The following is a 24,165-nucleotide window of genomic DNA, read 5'->3' as shown; positions in this document are numbered from 1 at the left end:
ACACTATCAAATACCCATTTATATTGCTTTTCAACTGGAAAAAAAGTAGCCTGGGGGTTTGGTTACTCTTTAAAGCGATTTTAATATAAGGGGGACAAGATTTTCAAAAATACATCCTTAAATTTAGCTTGAATAAAGATGATGCTTTAACAGTAATTTATTGAGGTTCTGGTGCAAAATTCTTTTTTTGTTTCCCTGAACATCATTTCCTTGCTGACTTGCCATAGAGGGATGATAACACAAACTGGGAATTTTGCAGTAAAAGTCTGTAGCTTTGGAAGTTAGCCTCTTCATATCTCTAATGCAGACTGCTGAAGCCTCACTTTATCCTCAGCTAAACATTATACATCATTTCTGTGCTGAACAAGGACTACGGATTTTGTGACCCAACACTAACACTATAATCACATTAGGAAATTATCTTTTTACAGCCAATATGAACAGCAGGGACACGTACAAACACCAAAAATGCTTTCATTGTACATTTGGGCATGTGAGTGTGCATTTAGGGCAGACTTGAAAAAAATGTGAACCTACCCTTTAAAATGGAAGAAAGCACTATCTGATAGCAGCAGTCAATGGACTATTAATTAAACATTATTTTACACAAATTATGATATAAGATTCACATTAAAGCCATCGTTTACTTTCAGCACCTACTAGACCTGACATCCAAACAAGACAAGGATTGAACCAAGGTCTCATATCCATCATTACACTCATCACCTTCTCTGCCTCATACACCCCCCTTTCTGTCCTTAACTTTAAATGCATGATTATGCACACACTACAATGTAGAGATGATATAATTTTCTAATTAAAATGGATGTGTTGTTTGGTAGCACTGGGATATTAAATGAAATGATTACTTTCTGCTTCACGTCTGTATTTCCTGCCCACTTAAAATCATAAACATTTCTTCATATTTATACTTAATATTGCCTAATGTTGAAAGCATCTGTTTGCAGTACGTTATTCCCCTCGTTTATTTTGTTTTCCTTTTTTTATTCACTTTTTGCTGCTGCAACAATTTCATTTCCCCTCAAAGATTATTAAAGTCTCATCTAAACAAATGTATTTTCTCATAAACAGCATATTAAAGTTATATTTGAGCCTGTGCAATTTGTCTCTCGTCTGTGGCATCAAAATAAAAGATGAGAGGCACAGAATGCGAGGAGGCTCGTATTGCTGTCAAAATGTGTTGGTGGAGGAGAAACTGGCTACTACTGTGTACTCGCAATAGATTTTTCTCAATGACAGGTGTATTTTAAATCTCCCCTGCCCTCCTTTCACCCTCCACTCTTTCATCTCACCTTATGTAACTGTCTTACTCCTTCTGTTCCGTCCTCCAGGTGGGCGATGCCATGAGAAAGATGCAGGAGAGGAACAACATTGGCAAAGTGATCCTCACCACAGAGCCCATGCCCGAGGAGGAGAAGAAGGAGGAGGCCAAGAAGGAGGACAAGAAAGAGGACAAGAAGAAAGAGGATAAGAAGAAGGACGACAAGAAGAAGGACGATGGCAAGAAGGAGGAGAAGAAGGACGACAAGAAGAAGGAGGAGGCCAAGAAGGAGGAGAAGAAGGAGGAGGAGAAGAAGGAAGAGCCCAAGAAGGAGGAGAAGTGAGAGGGAAGGATGGATAGTCAAGCAGACCAGCAGGGAGTTTGTGTCCTGGGAGCAGGGGGTGGGGTGTGGGGAAGGATGGAGATGGAGATGGAGATTGATGGGGTGGGAGGGTGGGGGTGGGGTGTAAGAAAGGATTGGAAGGAGTTAGAAGGGTAGATTACAAAAATTATCACACCACTGTCGATCGTTCATCTCTTCCACCTCCCCTCCGCCTCACTCTCTTGAGTCCACCATGACAGTGATTACTCAGGCCTGGCTCCACCCACCCCCTCCCATCCCGTTTTCTTGCCTTTATCACTTAAGGGAAAAAAAAAAAATCCAATCACTTGTAACACCTCGTCCAAACTTATCTCTCCGCCTCACAACATTGAGAAAGATTTTTCCTACTGGGAATGACGGAGACAAGAGAGCCGTGGAGGATTGTGGGTACGGTCCAGGCCTGGGGCAAATTACTGTTTCCTTGACAACCGTAATCCCTGCTTGCACTCCGGCTCCGCCCTCGACCCCCGTGCCCCTCCGCACCTCAACTCCCACTGTGCTAAATTGTTCTGCTCTGACTTCCACCTGCCACCTCCTCTTCCCCCCTCACTGTGCTGAGTCCCCCCCCCCCACCACCACCACCTCCCACACCACCACCACCACCTCCCACACCACCACCACCGCTACCCCCAATCCATCCACGGGCCGGACGCACAGACAGGCACAAAGACAGGCAGATAAACGGAGAACCACACCCACCCACACGTTGCTCTCTTAGTGTCCAGCGCTTAGTTATGTCACTGGGGATGAGTCAGAGATGCCTGTGATTGGCTGATTCTCCCCACCTCCCCGGGAGATATTTGCATCACAGTTTTGATCATGATGTTTGACTGCTGAGACAATGGTGTTAATGCTACAAGGTCTAACTTTGGTTCTCATTTACACGGCCTTAGCTGTGATATATCTTGTATCAGTCTCCACCAGTGGGTGAGAGAAACATCTCAGCAGAGCATGTGTTCCCACCAAATTTCAGCGAAGTTAATATAGTGGCTGCAGTTTTGCACTTGCCTGAATATGAATTTCCCTCATAATGAGCCTTTCTGTGCAGCGCTGAATAGGGAGGCAGAAATCATTGCTCAGCTTCCTTCTCCTTAGTTACAGATTTTTCTAGCTGACCAACTGTTGGCAAGAAGTGCGCAGTGCCAATTAAGAGAGAATTTGTTTCTGTTCAAACAAGCCACAAACACACACACACACGCACGCACACACAAACACACTCTGAATGTGATGAAAGAGGCACTGTCATGCTGAGACAGTGAAGCGTCTGAAATGAGCAAAGTTAAGAAGGTGAATATTGGTCCCTTTTCCCCCCCTCAGAATCGCGCTTTCTTCCTCCCCTGATCCTCCTCGAGGCATTCCATGGCATTCTGCTCCTTTCACAGCGACCGCTCGCCTGTCGATCACCCTGACCTGAGAGAGGAGAATTCAATTCAAGCTGGCGTCCATACTTTGCCTCCCCTGCTTGTCTCTACTCTGCTCTCTCTCTCCCTCCTCTTTCCATTTCCCTCTCTATGGTCGGCATAGCAACAGGCGTCAGGCTCGTCAGAGAAGGCACTGTGGTCTGTTTCTCTGACTCCCTCTCCCCATGTCTCTCTTCTCTGCCTCCCTAACTCTGTATTTGCCAACAGTCAGTGCCGTCGACCAGTATTCCAACAGGTGTAAAATGCATTAAGGAATTCAGGTGATGCAAATGAGGAGGTGGAGCAATTTTCAGGGTTGATAGTATTAGAATACCAAACAGTTTGCTCAAACCTGCTTAAATCAAGTATTGACAATGTGTGCACATAGCAGTACGCCAGCTATAACAGTGCACCGCTCCCTCTAATGGCCAGTATGAGTTTTGTCTCACTGGTTTAATGTCATTTAAAGTAAATCATCATCAATCCCACTGGGTGGACTCTAAATCTTTCATGTAGGAGGATATCAACGTTAAACCTTAGATATTTATCTACCTGCCTGCCTGTCTGTGAGCCCGGCCTCAGTGTTGAGACTCAGATGGTGACTAGTGACTTTGTAAAAAACACAAAACAAAATGTTTGAAAAAAAAAAAAATGAAAGAAAAAAAGTTGTTGTGTTAGCATGAGTGGCCTCCCTCATGTGCTGTGTGTGGTGTGCCATTGTGTGTGAAGATGTGTGTGTCCTCAGGTCGTTTGTCAGGTTTTAAAAGCACCCACCCTGCCCTCCCCACCTTGCCACATTTCCCCCCTCTCACACTACTCAGCTACAGTATTATGTAGCTCCAACCCCTACCCTCCCTTCTTACTCTATCTCTCCCTCCTGTCTGATAAGAGGCCTGTGTTATGAGGACAGTTGGTATTAGTATTTTTGCACTCTGCTCGCTGATCTTAATGCACTTACAGGCATGGCGGTCGCACTCCAGTCCCACGCAGGCTTTGATTCTGCTCCAGGTTTGCAGCCTGTTTCCCATCATCCACTCCCAGTGTATCTGCTGAAGCTCACTGAAAGCACAGGTGGCACACACACACATAGAGACACACACACTCATGTAAAGGTCCCCTCATTTTCAGCTTGCCAGTCCCTGCCTGGGCCAACTTCTCCTGGGTGGCAGCTAAAATCAAAGCATTCATCCATCCTTGACTGTGGGAAGTAAAATGTGGAGCAGGGCAGAGTGGACTGGGCTGGAGTGTGACAGCCACGCTGGTGTGGGGAGTGACTGTGTCCTGTCAGCCTCTGGTTAGTGTTCTGTTCTAATCTGCTGGGCTCCCTTTGTGAACCTGTGGACGGTGCTTCTGTTCCGAGTGCCATGTGAGAAACAAACGCTTCGGTTAAAAGAAAAAAAAGAAGAAAAAAAAAGATGTTTTACTTAATATGTTATTTTAATTTACCTTTATATTTCCGTTTGTTTGTCTGTTTTGTTATCCAAGGGTTTAAAGTTCAAAGCTCATACTATATAATGTGGGGACCTGCCAACCTGCACTCCTTTTAAATGTGATGAAGTCTTTCTGTTGGTCTGAACCATGTGTGCCAAATTGTATGTATATTCCTTCTGTCAATGCTTTGAATATTAACAGTGCATAAAAAAAAATATGAAGACAATTCTGTTTTTGGATGCGTTTCCGTCAACCTTGAAGAAAAGAGAAAAACACAGAAGGGTCGTCACAGTGTGTCAAGATTCGTATCTCAAATGCTCATGGGTGCTGACAGGATTTTCGCTGCAGTTTACAAAAGGTTTAACACAATTTGTAGTTTTTGATTGGTTGCAGTCTTGCTCCAGCGTAGGCCTGCACTGTGCCTCTCTCCTTGCACACAGCTTACCTCAATCCGAGGCACCTCCCTCCGTATTTATATCCTTTTCACTGTGCTTTACCAGCTCTCACATCGTGTCGACCGCAACAGGTTGAAGTGTTTACAACCATAATATTAGTACCACAGTGAAAAGGGACTGGACGTGGGGTGCATTTAAGGTCCAAAACTCCACCAAAAGACATAAAGGTTCACAGCAAATTTCCTCCAAATCCAAAGCTCCATGGTATTCCTCTGTATGGATTCCTCTTTCTTTCAGTTTGTTTCCAAATGGCTTGTATAGCAAGTGAGGGAGCAGATGTTTTCACACAGCTGTGCAGGGATGCCAATACTGTAACACAGCTGCAGAAAAACCCCAGCTTATTGGCTGATCATAGCTCAGCTCTGGCCTGCCCCAGACACAACATTTCCGCTTTACAGCTGATCTCAGTTCACTCAAGGATTGTCGGAGACGTTCCTCTTTTCCTGTGCTGCATCTGCAGAGCGTCAACAGTCCAGAATTCCTCTCCATGTCGCCCCCTTTCTCCCTCCATACACATTCATAGCAAATAAAACATTAGTTTGACATCTGGAATTTGAAGTTGCATGCATTCATCAGCATGTGGAAAACCGATTGTGATCTTTTTCTTTCTTTCAACATTTTCCCCCTCGGTTCATTTGAGCTCAGATGCCTTTGAGATGAACTCAATCAGTTGGGCGGGTGGCCTGCTGCCGGAGAGCACTTCCACCACGGTGAAGCTGCAGAGCAATGTCATCTTGAAATGGCTTCCCAGTCATTCCAGACACTTATGCAAGAGTACTTAGCAACTCAGAGATCAGAGATGCACAGGAGAAAAACCGTGTTTCAAAGTTAAAATTAAAAGTGGTAATTTTCTGAACATTTGCAGTTCTAGATTTGATATGACTAATTAACACTTGTAGTTTTAGGTTTGAAAAAGATGCACTAAGACAATGAGTGTAGTATTTCCAATAGCTACTCTTCTGTCTGTCTTGGCTCGTATAGCTGAAGTCCCTCACAGGCACCCACCGTTCAGCTTTGAGGTGAATTTCTTTCTGTTCTCTATGGTTTCTCAGGTCATTCCAAACAGCAGTTTTCTTCATGTAGGAAACCATTTAATTTCGCATTCACTAACACACATTCTGTTTCACCGTGTTCACTGCACATACTGTCACGCCATCCATGTTCGATGTAAGCTTTAGTATTCCGAGTCAAAATGTGAGGCTCTGTCAAGTGTTCACTCATCCACACTGAGAACCCAAAACAACCACATCTGCCTGCAGCTATTGTTTCCTTAGCGGTCTTCTTTTTTTTTTTTTTATCATTGCAGCAACATTGCAGAGATGCTACGGAAGTACAACCTGGCTGGGCTTGTCATGTACAGTACTTGGATGCATGTATAGTCAACCAGAAAATAAGGCATGCGTGTATGTACAGCTAACCATCCCTTTCCACGATAGTTTAGTTGTCGTGTAGTGGCGTGGTGTGAGGGAGGAGAATGCCCTTCCAGTCGTATAAAGTTGCCAACTGAAGCCAATCCACTGCCCCTTTGTGCCACCTGACTCCCTGTCCTCACCTTCAGCATGGGCACTGTCATGGTCAGCTGGTTATTCATGATACACCTTAACCTATCTCTGGGAATGTTTCAGAAACTTTACATCCATCCTTCTGCACACCTCCTGTTAGAGTTCAGTCACCACAGGTAGTTTTCTACAAGGCATACCCAACAGGTTGATTTCTACGCTAGTTCTCCTCTCTGTCCTTGTGTTGTTTTTCCCCCTCCCCGGTTGCAAACACTCTTCTCGTCTCGACTTTGTTTTTTAAACCCTTTGAATTGATGCTGCTTCTGTGCTTGACTCTGGGTTTACTGCGTGGTGCCATGTTGTCCACATGGCCTCTAGAGCTTGTAACGCTTCAGTGTGTAATGTTACCATATGCCTTACATGTTTTCCAGGACTAATAAAAAAAAGCATAACAAAACGTCAGGAGATGTGCTCTTTTTATTTCTGTGCCCATTCTGAAACAAATAAAGAGAAGCAAACTCATTTTTACAAGATCATTTTACTCAAACAATTTTCCAACAAATATTTTCCTGTTTTTCCTAAACTAGATTATCCTTAAAACTACACTGGACGGTACAAAATGTACAACTATACAGTACCACGCCTGTATGCATTTTCTTTATAAAACCAAGTAAAAACAAAAGAAAATATTCAGGAATGCTTTATGGAATAATCAAAACAATGCTGGTTGGTCACATTTGTCATTTACATAGTTTGAAAAATTATAACTTGAATTATCCAACTTAAACAGAGAGCAATGGTGAGGCAGGTTATAAAATTATAAAATCCAAAATAGCTGCAATGAGTGCTATAACTATTATCTGAAAATATATTTCAATATCTGTACATCATCAGACATTATTATCAAACATGGAAATATAAGCTGCTCAGCATACAAAAATAGTGCAAATGGCTCTAACCACAAAAACATTTTAAACTACATAAAAGTCCTATTTCTAGGACTTGGCTGGTGGCTCCTCGATCCCCTTGGAAGTCAAGACCTCAGACAAGCGAGTCAGATAAGTGGAATCTGGGTAACCGTTCCTGAGGAAGACAAAAAGAAGACTCAGATGTATGGACTTGCGTGGCCTTTAACTCCACAGCTCTGTTAGACACTCCGAATGGCCTCACTCACCCTGTTTTGCCGCCCTGTAGGCTGGTCTTATGTGGGATGCAGTCCCAGGTGACACTGGCCCCTGTGCCTTTGCCTGCCACTGTGAAGGTGAGTCCCTGTTTGAAGGCTTTTTCCAGCCTGGGCAACAGCTTCCTTGTCCTCTCGCTGTCGGGGAGGAAGGATTCAAACACGCCTCCACGAAATGGTTTTCCTGGGGAAGGGTGATCCTCCTGGTAAGACAGAAAGCAGAAACCACAGTCATGAATAAAGTCTCCTGGGATTACCATGCATTAGCTAAAAGCAAAGTCTCACTATTAAAGCTTTATGTGATATCTTAAAGGGACACTTCACCCAAAAATCTAAAATACATATTTTCCCTCTTCAATCAGAGTGTTTTGGTGTGAGTTAGCGAGTGTTGGCGATATCGGCAATAGAGATGTCTCTTCTCTTAAATATAATGGAACTAGACAGCACTTGGCTTGTGGTGCTCAAAGCATCAAAAAATACATTCTCACAAACTCAACAACAATGTGTCTGTCCAAAACAATTATGACCCAGTAACTCAAGATAATCCACAGACCTTGTTGTGAGCAGATTCATGTAGGAACTATTTTCTCTCTACCCAACCATACCTGTCAACCGTAACACCTCGTAGAAGGAAGTGTGCATCTACTCGTGCTTATGCCGGCACAAGTTGTAAATATATGACATACACCTCTGCTGAGCTGTAACATTAGCTAGCTCAGTGAGGCTAGGTGAGCTAGCAGTAGATGCACGCTTCCTTCTGCATAGTAAGGTTATTATAGTTAACCAAAACTAAACAAAAAACTGAGACTAGGTGTGGAAAAAAATATTTTAGTTAACTGAAATAAAAACAAAAACTACATTTTAGGGAGAAAAAAAAACTGAAATTATATTGTGCACTTGCAAAATTAACTAAACTAAAAATATATAGGAAATGTCGTTAGTTTTAGTCTTTGCCAATTTGGTCAAATTTGTCAATACAAGAAGTATTAGGAGGTATTGGTGCATATGTTTATCTTCATGACTGTGTGTCACCTACTTTCACAAAAAGTTGTGTCTGTACTGTAACATGTATACCGAAATTCTTAAGTCTTTCCCCTGGCATATACTGTATGCCCCCTACAATAATAATAAAAAATACTAATACTAAAACTAATAAAAACTAAATATTTTTAAACAAACAAAACTCAACTCAAATGAATAAACCCACTCTGAAAAATGACTGAGATGAAACTTATTTGAAAACAGAAATTTAAAACTATATAAATACTAATAAATAATACAAATATGAAACTATAGTTATTCTGCTGCGTGGTGATATGGTTGTTGGGTGTAGTTCAGTAGACAGAAAATAGTTCCTACATGAAACTGCTCACAATAAGACACGTGGATTATCTTGAGTATCCGGGTCATAATTTTGTGAAGAGACATTGCTGTTGAGTTTTTAAAATGCATTAGTATTATTATTAGTTATTTATTTATTTATTGGCGCTTTCAGCACCATCTAGTTCCATTATACTGGAAAGAAGGCAGACATCTCTACAGCTGATATCTCCATCACTCTGTAACTCACACCTAAACAATCTTCATAAATAGCATTACGGATAAGAGATAAAATATGTATTTATGGTTTGGGGGTGAACTGTCCCTTTAACACACATCATCATTCACCAAAAAATAACTTCCTTCCTAATAAAGTAACTTCCTACTCAACATTGTCACTGTGTATTTTCCAGTACTATATAAATCATAATAGCTGATCCTATAGGAGTCGACTACAACCTGAGACAGTGAACCTATACATTAACTTCTCTGTAATAAAGACCTCACACAAAACAATACAATTTCCTGGTAAGTGATATCAGAAAAAAACATTAGTAAAGCATATTTAAGTTTCACTGAAACTGATGTACACTCACAATCTTCTCCACAATTACTTCAGTATATTCTGTGAAATGCCTCTATTACTGTGGTTCTCAACCAGAGGTCCAGGGACCCCCAGGGGTCCTAGAGGGAGTTCCAGGAGTCCCCAAGAAAATGGGAAATAGTTTCTTTTTACCACTTAATGTACTACTGAAGGGAGGCCAATGTGAGTAAGAGTCATGAGAGTGAATTTTCTGATTACAGATTTTGCTTTATTCATGGTTATCTCCTCAACTGTAGCTGACAGTTGGAGAATTCTGGTCCTAATCATATCTAACAACCAAAATAATTTCAGATGGAGGTCCCTGAAGTTATATCTTATCACGAATGGGGGTCTGTGACCTAAACTGTATCAATGTAGGGGTCTTTGGCAGAAAAAAGGTTGAGAACCACTGCTCTATCAGACAAAACATTTGATGAGAGACAATGTGTTTAAAATAAGTCCCTCACCCCTTGGATTCCATCAGGTATGAGGTAAGTGATCTTGATGGCAGAGTCTCTTTTCTGACCTGGTAGGTTGATGTTATGGAGTTTACAGTGGCTCATTTTGCCCCTAATGCCCGGTTTCATTGGCTCCATCTCATGACAAATTCTGCAGTGGATATGTACAGTGTCCAGGCACTTTGAGCACATGGTAGCACCACACTTTGCTTTCATCAACATCTTGCTTTCCCCACACTCACAGATGCACTCAGGGCCTCCCTGACCTGATCTGGACTCCTCTGGGGTGACCTGGATCTGTGATTGTCTTTGCTGCACACTGTCCTTTTGGGTAGAAGGAATGGTTCTCTCTTTCCTATGAAGAGCCGCATCTTTATCTGTAGGGGTTGTTGTTGTTGTTGTTGTTGAGCCGACATCATTCACATGGTTCGTACTTGTATCATTTCCTGCTTTTGGGTGATTGACAGTTGTCTCAGTCTTCTGTCCATCCATCTCCACTTTACCTACAATTTTCATTTTCTCTTTAATGACTGGGTCTTTGCTTAGTAAGGGTTGGCTGGTAGCTCTGTTCACAAGCTCTGTCTCGCCAAAGTCACTTCTCTGGTTTGTTCTCCTTTCCTGACTGCTATCAGTCCCATCAGCTGTGCCTGTTTGACTCTCTAGCATCACCTGAAGATTGCTGTGACAGTTCAGACTAGTACTTTGGTCCTCGTTTATTTGTAAAAATGTGGATGGATTCTGATTGGAGGTAGTGTGGCCAGAGAAGTCCTGTTGTTCAGGTATTTCGGCTAAATCTCCAGAAAATACCTCCCGCAGTGCAGCACCAACTTTAGAACACAAGGCTTCAGGACCAAGAAGATACAAGCTCTTTTTAAAAATGTGTATGGTAACCTTCTTGAAGCGACTATGCACATCAGAGAGACAAGCCTGTAAGGTTTCATCTGCTGCGTCAGTGATGTGAAGCTCTGACAAGTGTAGCTGGTGCACAGAGAAGTCTGCACTAACCGAATCAACCAGCCTCTGGAGACCTAACTGACATGAACTCACTTTGGATGAGTTTGCCGCTCTTAAGGTGATGGTCAGATCGCCAGCACTATCCAGGCAGCTCTCTTTCATCTGGACATCAGAAGTCAGGTCATCCACTCGGGTGCTGTAGGCTTCTTTGATGTGCTTCCACTTCACAGCGGAAACCATAATTTCTGCATTACAGACTTCCCGCTTGTCCCTCTCTGTCCGGTTACTGAAGCTAGAGGACCTTCCCCTGGCTCTGACTGTGGAATTGCTGGAGTCGTCTTGACTCTTCTTACTTGTGACTTGGGCCTTCTGCTGAGGCATCCCTGAGAAACTACTGGCTCGCTTCAAGGTGGATCCAGACCCTGCAGGTGGGAGCGGAGTACTTCCTGACAAACTGGACTGAGTTGTGCTAAGGGGAGATATTAAACTCTTGAGTCGAGTATCAGGAAAATGTGAGCTGGATGAGGTTTTACTCAGGCAAGAAGCAGTTGAAGGCAATGCATCTCCACTCTTAAACAAGATGTCTCCTCCAGTGTTTTGGGCTAATGCTCTGGAGACACTTTCCCCAGCAATCCCTGCTGTTTCTGACAGTACGTCATGCCCTAACATTGGCCCGAGGCGTGTTTGTCTGCTGGGAGATGAGAGCCCTCGTAAGGTGAAGTCAGTTGGTCGACTGCCTAATGCAGCCAGCCCTGAATCCTTAAAACGAGCAGCTAGTTTATACCTTCTGGCCCCTTCAGCTCTCCTGTCATCCTCGTCTGACCTCAGCAGCTGATCATCTGGAGAATCTACACTGGACGACATGGTGAGGGGGACTCTCTGCTCATCAGCATGAGTTGATGCACCTGAATCGTATGAAGGATATCGAAAAAGACTGGCTACATCCTCTTTTTTACTCCTCAATTCACTTTGGTCCAGGAGAAGTAACTGTTTGGCCTCAGACACATCACTACTGCTCCCAATAATGTAAATATTTTTCTCATCTTCATTCAGAAGAAGCTTGGGTAATCTGACACTTAAGTTCTCCATCGCCCTTTGCAGTCCCCCCCTGAGGGACAGGATTCTCTTGGGGAGCTGGTCTCGACGGATCTTGGCCTCATTCTCCTCATAAAGCCTACTTATTGCCTTTCTTGCCAACTTCAGGCACTCCTGATCTCGACCACCCTCCCCTACTCCTGGTGCTACCTGCAAAAACAGAGTAGTCAACCCCTGATTTGTCATATCCACCACATCAACGCCATACTGACGCAGGATATGCTGGTATTCCTTCCTGCAGTGTTTCTGCAGATACTGGAACATGTCTGCATCCACAATTATTGAGAAGTCCTCTTCTGATGTGGTAGGATGCTCGCGAAGTTGTAGAGCTGCACCCTCTGCCTGGCCAGTATCTTCCCAGCCATTACCACCAGGTGTCAGGTCTCTATATGAGCTGGAATTGTACTCATTAGAGGGCCGGTCAGTGGTAACTTTCTCTCGTTGTTCTCTTTGTTTCTTAGGTTTCCTGCTCTGATCCTCTGACTCCTGAGTAAGAGGCTCCTGTGCCATTGGAGGAGACTTGGAGCTGTTGGTGGCAGGTTGACCAGAGTCGCTGTTTTCTTCTGGTTGTGAGCCTCCAGGTCCAGGACGACCAAACAGTTGTGCCAAAGCAGACTGGACTTTGGAATAAGCGCCATGCAATGTGTACAATTCCTCAGTAGCACCGCAGCTCATTTGGATATCAGGGTGGCTCTTATGAAGGCTTGCCAGTGCCGTTAATCCCCCTGGAAGCTGGCTGAGGTCAACAGTTGCGGATAAACTTAAGATGACCTATAATGGTATAAGAAAAGAAAAAACAATCACTTGTGGGATTTTACTACATTTGTTGGACATATTTTCCAATATTCTATTCAAAGGAGCAGTGTATAGGATTTAAGGGTAGTTAATGGCATCTAGCAGTGAGAATTGCAAACTGCAACCAGCCTCTCAAGGTTAGAATTTCCTCGGCGTTCATTGTTCAGGAGGTTTTCAGGAGCCGAATTATCCGCAGAGGTCTCTTCCTCTCCAAAACAAATGGACCCAGTGATTTAAACCTGTAAAAACACTGAATAAAGCAGTTTCACAATACAAATCAGTGTTTCTCTGATGCTGTTTGGCCTCTCTGCGACAAGCTCTTGTTAATGTGTGTTGACCTTTTATCTGATCAAATTGTTTTTACTAGGAGCCAAATTATTCGCAGAGGGCTCCGCCTCTCCAAAACAAACTGTAATGGTCAGTGAATCTAGTAAAAACAGTGAATAAAGCAGCTTCACGCTACAAATGCTGTTCAGGTCTTCGGAGACGGGCGGTGCAACATGGCGGACTATTTTTCGGACTACTATGTAGATATAAACAGCTCATCCTAAGGTAATGAAAACACAACGTTTCTTATTTTCAGGCAGTTATAAACTAAAGAAACTTTTCTTTTCGGCCCACATATTCCCCATAAATCCTACACACTGGACCTTTAAGTATACCTTGTCTGGGTCCAGGGTTTCATGGTGCTCAGTTACAGTGACTTTATACTCCTTCCCATCCACTTCCAGAATGTGCCGCCTGTGTTGAATAACACTCTGTGCCACTGTGTGAGAGGGGTCAACAGACAGAAATCAATTTCAGTGTGCAAAGCATCCTGACCAAGCACTTAACAATTGGCTACTCCACTGACATGCATGTCAACATTCTAGCTTAGCGTAAATCACTGGTGACAGCCGACATACTGAAATATGTTACTAATACTAATACTAATCTTCAGAGTGAAAGTTAATGAAGCATTTGCAGTTGTAATGTGAGATCTGGATGTTAATGTAGTTATAATAATAACATAGCTAATAGTATTCTCACACCAAAATGACATATTCAGAAATATCTCCCTCCCCTACACTTCGTATGCACGGACACGTACACTCTCTGACCCCACTGACCTCCACTGTCCTCGAAGGTGATGAGGGCAGAGACGGGCGTTGTCTTGACAATGGTGACAGAGTCTATTTCCCCTCCTCCATTCTTGGTTCTCAGGAAGTGGATAAATAGCTTGTCTTTCAGCCTCTCATCCTCAATGTCTGTGGGCAGACCACTCACCCTCACAGTCCTGCCCGGCTCTGCCATCTGCTGGGAGAAACGCAATCATTGCTGTGCAAAAAACTCTTCTAAGAAGTGGACGCAAGACAGCGATACAAAAATGTCATGATTCTGCATAAATGGTGAGCGTGAACATGAATAAGAATATGACAAAATATCCACAACACAACACCTTTTCACGAAGCTGTTAATGTGGAAGTATTAGATAACCACTGACAGACCCCACCCTTGCACGTAGGAAAGGGAGACATATTTGATAATATAACACCCTCTATTGGGGGTTACTAGGACACTACATCAACATAACTCAAAATCTTCCATTTCAGGGTGCAATCTCTAATAGTTTTTGGTTTCAATTCTGAGGAAATAAATCATATTTATGGAGGTGTCTTCTCCAAGTTCTCTTAAGCTGATTCTTTTGCAGGCTACAATAATAAAAGGCTGTGGCAACTTTGGTTATCTTATTGCCATAACTATCAAGAGACATGCTATGTGTTGTTAAAGAACTTTTAGTCCAAATCCCAGCGTGCAGTATAAATATAAATGTGTACATAGTAAATAATATGTGCAGATTGTTGTGGCAGATGAAGATAACACCCCTTCTTCTTCATTCCAACAGTTTGTTGCTGTCATGATGGCAGCTAATTGACTCCTTCATAAACTAGACTAGATTTTGGGTCTCTCTCTCTCTCTCTCTCTTTCTCTCTCTCTCTTTCTCTCTCTCTCTCTCTCTCTCTCTCTCACACACACACACACACACACACACACACAGTATTTGTAATTGTAAATTATATTATGTTGGATTCTAAACTCTTCCTGTCTGATTTGCAGCCGTCCTGCAACATATATGCGCAAAATGTTGAATGTTTATTGCTACAGAAGTCAGAAACTATACAGAAGCGAGCAGGAGAGCCACACTGCAGAGCAGAGTGTCAAGGAAGTGGAAAAGAATCTGACATTTCTACCCATCGCAGATCGCACCGTCGACAGATCTTCTGTTACGCCCGACGCTGTGACTGTCCGTCATTACATCTTGGATACCTGTAAGATTTGTAACGATTACTGACCTTACAAATGTTTCACGGCGGTTTCTCGGTATCTTTCAGAGACCGTCACACTTTAACAGCCATGGAGGAAAAGTGAAACTACTGACTGTCGTGTGATTTGTCATGTCCGCGCGAGGGGGCGGCCAAGTGCCTCTTTCCTACAGTTTACAAGTCACCAAAACTGGTTTGCATATCTGGGGCTGAATGGCGACCAGAAAAAGAGGTTAAGTAAGGGATAATGTATAGTGAGCCGGTGACTGTTGAAAAATAACTGCCGACAAGGAAATGGGACCCCGACTTGTATATTTTAGGCTACACTATAGTTCTACTCCAATAGCTTGCATTTCAGGCTAAAATACTGTAACCTACTTTTTACTTCATAGGCCTTCGTTTCTTTCTTTTCGTTTTTTTAAATCAACTTTTTATTGTTGTTATAACATATAAAACACATAACAATCACAATAACGCACAACATTATTACAATATAATATAATATATATATAGCAGTAAATAGGGTATAGGACTATGACCCAGTGGATGTGCACAGAAAATCTTTCACTTTGTCAATAAGGGCAGCCCAGGCACTGATGGTTGACTGTCTGGCATTATGCATTTTGCTACTGACATCTCCATATATGTTATATCCAATAAGGATTGTAGCCAATGATTCTGGGAGAGAGAATGAGGAGACTGCTAACTTTTTATTTTTATTTATTTATTTATTTTGCTGCTGTTTTAATGAGACATAAGATCTTAAGAGGAGGTATCATTCAACAGGAGCAGCTTTGGACAATATGGCACTTGAACATTAAGTAGATCAGTTAAGGTTGCAGATACCATTAAAAAACGTACACAAGTATAACCACAATGACTCGTTAGTTGTTAAAGATTTACCCAGTGGCTCCCAACATTTTTTTTTTTTTTTTTTGCTTGTGACCCCTTAAAAAGCTTGAACCTCTTGTCATGTTTTAGACGTCCTTTAGATGTTTCCACCAGAAAGAGATTTCTCCTTTAAAAATCTCAGATAGTCTCATTTCAATAAGTGTTTGAGGCTCAATCTAACTGTATTTTACACATACAAAAAAACAAAGGTAAGAGGAAAATCAAAAAAATAAATACAGAACTCTATTGATTTCTTCTTCTTTCCTATCCCATTTGTGATTGCATGACCCCTCACATTAAGGTTTTGATGCTTTGGAGGTGGCCCAACGCCTGAATTGGGAATCACTAGTTTAAATCACCGAACTGTATTTAAAGTGTAACACTACCATCATCTTAACCAGCTCCAAATGGAAATTGCTACTTACCCATCATTATATTGGTATTAACAGTCCAATAATGTCATATACAATAATGTATCAGTCATGGGGCCATTTCTCTGCAGAAAGACTACATTTAGGCTACGTTTGATACCTCAAGTAGGCTACTTATGTACATTTTACTCAAATGGGATTTGAACACAAGACTTTTACTTGTTATCGAGTATTTATTCCATTTTTTTAAATTGGCATTTCACTTAAGTAAAGATCTACTGGTCACATGCAGCCTAACAATACCAAGTTATCCCATTAAGAATAGTTTATTTTAGCCATCTGAACCTTGTAAATGTGTAATATGGGAGGTCAGTCTTACAGATCAATTTACCCACACAACATTTAACAATTCTCTAATTTACTTCATGGTAAGAAAAGTATAAGATAAGATAAGAGATAAGATAATCCTTTATTTGGCCCACAGCTGGGAAATTTGCAACATTACAGCAGCAAAGGGATAGTGGGAGCATCAATAGAAAAAAATTAAATACAAAGCAATATATAATTACGTACAGAAAGTAAACTGTACAAAACCAAAGAGCAGTATATTAAGCAAACAGTATAAAAAGCAATATAATAAGGAAGCATCAAAAAGAAGCAGAATGCAACAAAGAGACTAAATTACTGGTTTACATTATTGACCCACAGAAGTATAGATTTTGCAAAGTTTAACAATTCTGATATTGCACCTGACTGATTGATTGGAAACATTAAAAAAATAAAAGCAAGATATAATAATAGATAGCCAGGCTGAGTGGCAGAATTTACATCATTGCATATATCAAGTGTTGATATTTTGCAGTTAGCATACAGATGTTGCACATGAGTGAAGATTGACTGCCCATGGTGTTAGTATGTGTGGTCTACTGGAAGCAGCGTTGGTTGTAAAGTCTGGCAGCAGCGGGAAGGACCTGCGGTATCTCTCCTTTAAACACCAGGCTGTCACTGAAGGAGCTGCCCAGTGCTGTCAAAGTGTCCTGCATGGGGTGGGACATGTTGTCCATAAGGGATGATAGCTTGGCTATCATTCTCCTTTCTCCCACCTCCTCCACTGGGTCAAGAGAGCATCCCAGGACAGAGCTGGCCTTCTTTATCAGTCTGTTGAGTCTCCTCCTGTCAACTGTCAAGACGCTGCTGCCCTTGCAAACCACTCCATAGAAGATGGCTGATGCCACCACAGAGTCGTAGAGAGGCCTCAAGAGTGTACTCCAAAGAACCTGAGCCTCCTCAGCATAAAGAGTCTGCTGTCCTCTGTTGTATACACACAGTATCTGGTATTGCAGTAGTTGTATAGTCCTTGTTTTGTATGCATATTGACGTCTTTTACTTTTTATTTTCTTCACAGAAATTGCAAAGACTAAAAGGTTTAATAGGTCACAGACATAATGTCAGACGTAATTTTTTGAAAATGTGGGACTTCATGTAGGATTTTAAATGTTTACATTATCTTTTTGTGATCAATTTTATTTTGAATGCCACACTGCACACAAGAAGGTTAGGATTTTAGATTTAAGAACCGGCTACGGGGGAATTTATTTATTTATATATTCAATCAATCATTAAATTAAATCTTCAATCATCTAAGGTCCACCCCGACTCTAGGTGGCAGTAAAGCATCATTACATTGAATGCAAGTCAGTGACCAAAGCCGTAGAAGAAGAGAGTTATCTTTTGTCCAATCAGAGGCTACGTTGCCACATGCTGTGCGCAGGCGCAGTGGAGCAGATATTTCATGTGTTGTACGTCGTGTCCGGTGGAGGTCACAGACATCTGAGCAAAACCGAGGTGAGTTATATGTGCTGTGTGTTCGTGACACTGAAAATACGTAACTGTGTTAACAGAAGTATATAAGTCAATAACTGCAACGCAAATAGAAGACGTTTTCTTATTTTAATCCTTAAATTACATTATATCAACTGTTGAGTAAGGCTAACACGAGCTACTACTACATGTCAGTTAGAGATAACATGCGTACAGTCACCCGGCGTGACTTTGCTGACATTAGCTTTGTTGCAGTTTTAATGTATGACAAATAGCATATACGTAAGATTTTACATCTCAGACCCTAAACTATAATGCGCGGTTTAGTTGGCTTAGCTTGCCAGCTGTCTCAGGACACTGCTAGCTGACAAGCTAATGCTAGCAGGTGGGCTAATTTAGCTAACACCCACAGCCTTGGCATCACTCAGCCCAAGGCCAAGGCTAACTACTACTGGATAGAGGGGATTTATATTGGCTTTCCAAACACCGTAACACACACTTAAATGGTTTACGCTGCGTAGGAGTCATGTTGGTGATGTGTGCTAATTGTATCATCCTCTTGTCCTGTTAGTGGGATTGCTATCATGGCCAAGCTGTTCGAGTCTATTGGGAAGTTGGGGCTGGCCCTCGCCATTGGTGGAGGTGTTGTGAACTCTGCCCTTTTCAATGGTAAGCGCTGGTCAATGGGCATCTATCAACACATAACTGGTTATATTTACCTTGGGCCGGGGTCAATGCATTTAGCTTTTACCTTACTGACAAGTGATTAATATGTCCTTTATGTTAACACTGCAGTACTCAGCCAGGAAGTCTGAGCAATCATGTAGTGTCAGATAAGACCACTAACTAAGTCACTGAGGAATTATTTTGTAAATACAGCTGTTTGACGATGTAAAATTCATCCATCACCACACTTAACTGCACTGCCTCCAAAACAGCTCAGTTTCACAGGGTGGTAGCTGCACTGCAATGTAATGAAATGCATTCACACAAAGCTCAGGTAAATGATGAAAACATATTCACCACTATGACAACATAGGTAGCATTTGATTACAAAAGGCTGCAAATAAGTAAGACACAAATTAGGAATTTGAAAATTAATATATAATACATAAATGCATTGCAAGTGTTGAAATACTCCAAATCTGATACCAAGCAGCTGAAGAAATACTTCAACCATTCACCAGTCATGTTTGCTCTAATATGGCATTCCAAGTCTGACTGTGTGATTCTGATGCTATTTAAGATATTGACTGTACATTTGGCATTAGTCTCTTACTAATTACTAGTGTTCAGCATAGTTTATGTAATGTCTCCTGAAAACTTTTATGGTGTTGTGACACAATTTGCAGTGTTTTCCTATTTGCATGTCATTTTTTTGTTTGTTTGTATTTTCATTGCATTTTGTACTGCTGAAATTGTGTTGTCAAATGAACCATAAATGGCAATGATGGCCATGTAGCACCGTGCAGCTCTTCAGTAATGTAACTCACATGATTTCAACCAATCAGGGTTTTATGTACAAGGTTGGGAAACCACTGGTCTGGAGAAAAGGGCAAGTATTGGTACTCAATGTATATTAGGTATGACCTAAGTAACTCTTTATCGAAACTTCTCCACTCAAATGATACTTGCATTCAATCCATTTTATACCTAGATCCAAGAAAAAAAGACTATTTGTATGGTTTGTCTTGCAGCCAATCACCACAAGCACTCTTCGATTTCATGTTATGTGTCATAAGCCCACTACTGTAGCAGCCACAACCCGTACAGTCTGTGATGTGGTGAAGTCAAGTGTGTCTTTTTTGAAGGAAATTGCAATTCAGTGTGCCGAGATGCCATCATCAAAATGTTTTAAAGTATGGCTGTACTGCACACTAGTGGTGCTTGGTGGCATTTTACACAACTGAATGCATCCATTTACATGATGGGTACCAAATAAACTAGAAAAATGGTATCAAATAGTACTTCAGCACTGCTCTGTTAGTACTCTATTGGTATATGTATCACTTTAGAGTACTAGTATTGTAATTCTTAAAAGGATGCCCACCCCTATTTTCAGCAAAACGTTTAAGGGTTTGACAGTTGCAGAACTATGAATTATGAAGACCTGTACAGTATGCTTTATATACAACCCTGTTGGCGGAGAGACTAACTATACTTCTTTCTACAGTTGATGCAGGGCACCGGGCTGTGATATTTGACAGGTTCAGAGGAGTGCAAGATGCTGTTGTTGGTGAAGGGACCCACTTCCTTATTCCTTGGGTTCAGAAACCTATCATCTTTGACTGTCGCTCCCGTCCACGCAACGTGCCTGTCATCACAGGCAGCAAAGGTACATCGGTTATCTACTACACTGCTGTAATGCCATCCTCAATTTTGCTCCTAAACATTCTGTGTCTTTTAAAACTTAGTCAGCTGTGTGGAGTTTCTGTGAAAACAACTAGCCTCCTGGTAATGCCGTAATTCTTCTATAAGAAGAAAAATAAGCTGGTGTGGCTAATATCTAATGTTACCTAGTGTAAAATGTTTACATTTTGTCTTCAAATTCTACAAACACTACCTAAGGATGTAACTTGTACTGTACATAGTAGGGCTGCAATGATTAGTCAACTAATCGATGACTAATCGACTATTAAAATAATCAGTGACTATTTTAGTAGTCGACTAATCGACTTTTGATAGAAAAGTACTATAAAATACCCCAAAATACTCTTATTGCAGCTTCTTAAGCTCAAATATCGGCAGCTTTACACACTCTGAACTTTGGCGTGAGTACGAAACAAGACATTAGATGACATAATTTTGGGGTTTGGGAGAGACAGACCGACATTTTTCAACATTTTAACACATTTTTCGATAAAATGATTAGTCGACTAATCGAAGAAATAATCGACAGATTAGTCGACAATGAAAATAATCGTTAGTTGTAGTCCTAGTACACAGGAGGTTTTAATCTATGAAAAAAAAAGTTATCTGTCACTTATATGCTACTATGTGCAGTAAGAATAACACTTTGATTTTTAACCCCACAGATCTGCAGAATGTAAACATCACACTGCGTATCCTCTTCCGGCCGGTGACCACCCAGCTGCCACGCATCTTCACCAGTATCGGTGAGGACTATGATGAGAGGGTGCTCCCATCTATTACCACAGAGGTCTTAAAGGCTGTAGTGGTGAGTGCCAGAGTAATTACAAATAAACAGGAAAAGATTTTATTGAGAGTGAGCTGATAAACTGACTTATAAGCCACTATGTTTGTGTTTGTGTGTCTGCATGCGTGTGTAAATTATTTTATTTTTTTGACAGGCCCGATTTGATGCAGGCGAGCTCATCACTCAGAGAGAGCTTGTGTCTCGGCAGGTCAGTGAGGACCTCACAGAAAGAGCCAACACCTTCGGCCTTATCCTGGATGACGTTTCACTGGTATGAAGCTGCAGATACATTTTGAAACAATGTCTGTTACCTTTTCAGCTGTATTTAAATTCAGTGATACAATTGTGTTGTGTTCTTTCAGACACACTTGACCTTTGGCAAGGAATTCACAGAGGCTGTGGAGATGAAGCAGGTGGCCCAGCAGGAGGCTGAGAGAGCCCGTTTCATTGTAGAAAAGGTATTGTTTTTAACACACAGGTCATCCCTGTCATCCATCTACTACTTTGAATTCAGGAACTTTGTAAGCAAGATTTTTCCTGCATAGAGAATTACAAGGCAGCTTGGTCCCACCTCCAGCTCTTGACAAAACTTAGACGGGCGTCATAACTGAAATAACTATTTTCTAACAAGCTTTGCACTTTGTGGATTTCTGTCATTTGTAACTGCAACTGCAGCAATATGCAGATTTGATGGCGCTAAAGTAATCATCACAGTGCACCAGGAAACGTGCTGCCAAAACTGCCAAAGAGAGAAAAAAAGAGCCGTCTGTTTTGGACCATAGCAAAGCGGGGGCCTGCCTGGTGCGCCACAGTGTTTGCACAGTTAACATGTTTGCCACCAGAGCAAAAAAAAAATCACTCAAGAAAACAAAACTTTTCCTGCTGTTCCATGATGGTTTTATATCGCCAGTTGGAGTTTATAAATGCCGCTGCAAAAGACAGTCTGACTCTGCGTTTGTGAACGCCACTCCATTCTCCTCTATATGAGTGTCTGAACACAGTCTTGTAGTGAGACTACAACATTTAAATGGGTGAAATGGAAGTTAAAAAAGTAGTTTTTTAATCAACTTCTTTCCCATTGTTAAGTCGAAAAGTTCAGACATCTGTAAAATAATCAAATTTCCATTAAAAAAAAAAAGACATGCTGTCTTGTAAAAATGTGTGAGAGGCAATTACTAAAATACAATAGTTAATTAAATGTTTCAAAAACAGGGGAAGATCTCCATTTGTGTACACGTGTTAGCCAGAGTTTATCAATAATTGTAAGTTGTTTCAGTCATACCATTATAAAAACTCAGACATTGCTTGTAAAAAAAAAAGTGCTTCCTTGAGTTAGTTTAAGGCATAGTACACATGCACATGTGTGCACATGATCAGGATGGTGCCACCTCTGCCTCATTTTGAGCCAGGAAAAACCCCAGTATGCAGTTTCAATGGGTAAATGGGTGGAAAGTTAAATTACAGTCATTGTGAACTAAGGCAGCTCACAAAATCATCTTTTTTTGCTTTTAGGCAGAGCAACAGAAGCAAGCTGCCATCATCTCAGCAGAGGGAGATTCCCAGGCTGCCTTGCTCATCGCCAACTCCCTGATGGAGGCTGGCGATGGTCTGGTAGAGCTGCGTAAGTTGGAGGCAGCTGAGGACATCGCTTTCCAGCTCTCCCGCTCCCGCAACGTCACGTACCTGCCGTCAGGACAGGGCACATTGCTCCAGCTGCCCCAGTGATAACATCTCGCCTGTTGTCTAGCCCACTTTTGCTTTCACCAGCCATTACAAGGGCCATGGAAGGGGTGGTTGGAGGATTCAGTAAAGGACTCTCAGCTTCACACACATTCCTCCCACTCTTTCTCTAACCAACTCTGGACTGGGCTCTGCTGATAGCAGGATGGTGGGAGACAAAGTGAGAGGTCTGCGTTGGATACATTTATGAAGTCCACTCATGTGTATGGAAGTGGAGAGCAACCTATATACAATATTTTGTTTTGAAAACGACTGCAGTAAATTCTGTGAATATTAGTCTTTACTACATTGTCTCAGAGCACTGCATGTGTGGAAAGCAACAGTGATTTTTAACATCAAGGGAAAACTGTTAGTTATTCCTTTAAAAGATAACATGATAAATTGTGAATGATAAATGCCATTATTGTTGTGCTGGAAGGTCTCATCAAATTGTGTAACTCTGTATATTCAGATCTGTAATGAAAAGCTCTCATTATGATTCACCGACATAACCGACTAGAGGTGGTGTCTTCATTTGACTTAAATTCTCTGTGTGTTCTGATTTGCCAGAGGGATTAAATTTCATAAATGTGTCTGCTTCCTAGCCAATTATTTCTTAATAAATAATATTGCTAGTCCCAATCAGTTGGAACGTGCCTGTCGGATAGTAGAGGATGGTCCTTCATTCTTTACAGTTGTCGCTGTGTCTTTAGTTTGTGTGGAGAAGATGTGCACCCAATGTTTCAGAAATGGCTCAAGTTAACAATAAAATTGTCTTTCTACCTCCCAGTGGTCAGGCTCATTGGTCAAGGACTCTGGGGTGAATGTACAGGGTTTTCTATTATGTGTAATCATAACAGTCACCACAGGAGGGTGTGTCATGATTGCATCCTCTTTGACAAAATACTGTAGAAGGTCAGAAGTAGGTTTAACTGCTTATTTTTTGCCTCCTTAACAGGTGTGGCATTATTATGTTTCAAAATGAGTAAAATAGTTTGACATTGGTAACTTTGATGACTACAAAGTGAAGTGGGGGTTTGAGACAATGGCTGGGAAGAAATCAAAACCT

At 41.7% G+C, this 24,165-nt stretch overlaps 3 protein-coding genes across 3 annotated transcripts in view; 2 read left to right on the top strand and 1 right to left on the bottom strand.

Annotated features, from left to right (window-relative positions):
- Positions 1-6,906, top strand: part of vat1 (vesicle amine transport 1) — a 38,897-nt gene extending 31,991 nt beyond the window's left edge. The window contains exon 6 of the mRNA XM_033643896.2: positions 1,353-6,906. Coding sequence (XP_033499787.2) covers positions 1,353-1,625 — 273 coding nt within the window. The 3' untranslated portion in view covers positions 1,626-6,906. The remainder of the gene's footprint in view (positions 1-1,352) is intronic.
- Positions 2,722-15,288, bottom strand: LOC117267849 (uncharacterized). Its single transcript, XM_033643894.2, has 6 exons — positions 15,168-15,288; positions 13,944-14,127; positions 13,497-13,600; positions 10,000-12,810; positions 7,624-7,832; positions 2,722-7,532 (listed from the first exon to the last, which is right to left on the bottom strand). The coding sequence occupies exons 2-6, from the start codon at positions 14,125-14,127 to the stop codon at positions 7,445-7,447; spliced, it is 3,396 nt and encodes a 1,131-aa protein (XP_033499785.2). The 5' UTR covers positions 15,168-15,288; the 3' UTR covers positions 2,722-7,444.
- A 2,823-nt stretch (positions 15,289-18,111) lies between these two features.
- Positions 18,112-23,888, top strand: phb (prohibitin). The gene is made up of 7 exons (XM_033643892.2): positions 18,112-18,244; positions 18,792-18,889; positions 20,394-20,555; positions 21,256-21,398; positions 21,532-21,648; positions 21,740-21,835; positions 22,890-23,888. The coding sequence occupies exons 2-7, from the start codon at positions 18,805-18,807 to the stop codon at positions 23,100-23,102; spliced, it is 816 nt and encodes a 271-aa protein (XP_033499783.1). The 5' UTR covers positions 18,112-18,244; positions 18,792-18,804; the 3' UTR covers positions 23,103-23,888.
- The last annotated feature ends 277 nt before the right edge of the window (positions 23,889-24,165 follow it).

The sequence above is a fragment of the Epinephelus lanceolatus genome, chromosome 18 (genome assembly GCF_041903045.1).
Source record: "Epinephelus lanceolatus isolate andai-2023 chromosome 18, ASM4190304v1, whole genome shotgun sequence".
NCBI classification, from domain to species: Eukaryota; Metazoa; Chordata; class Actinopteri; order Perciformes; family Serranidae; genus Epinephelus; species Epinephelus lanceolatus.
This window is presented reverse-complemented; position numbering and strand designations above follow the sequence as displayed.

Coding starts and splice junctions, on each gene's coding strand:
- phb (XM_033643892.2), top strand. CDS start 18,805: ATGGCCAAGCTGTTCGAGTCTATTGGGAAGTTGGGGCTGGCCCTCGCC. Junction 18,890..20,393: donor GAACTCTGCCCTTTTCAATG/GTAAGCGCTGGT, acceptor TTCTTTCTACAG/TTGATGCAGGGCACCGGGCT. Junction 21,649..21,739: donor TCCTGGATGACGTTTCACTG/GTATGAAGCTGC, acceptor GTGTTCTTTCAG/ACACACTTGACCTTTGGCAA.
- LOC117267849 (XM_033643894.2), bottom strand. CDS start 14,127: ATGGCAGAGCCGGGCAGGACTGTGAGGGTGAGTGGTCTGCCCACAGAC. Junction 13,601..13,943: donor CACCTTCGAGGACAGTGGAG/GTCAGTGGGGTC, acceptor CCTCTCACACAG/TGGCACAGAGTGTTATTCAA. Junction 7,533..7,623: donor CTACAGGGCGGCAAAACAGG/GTGAGTGAGGCC, acceptor TGTCTTCCTCAG/GAACGGTTACCCAGATTCCA.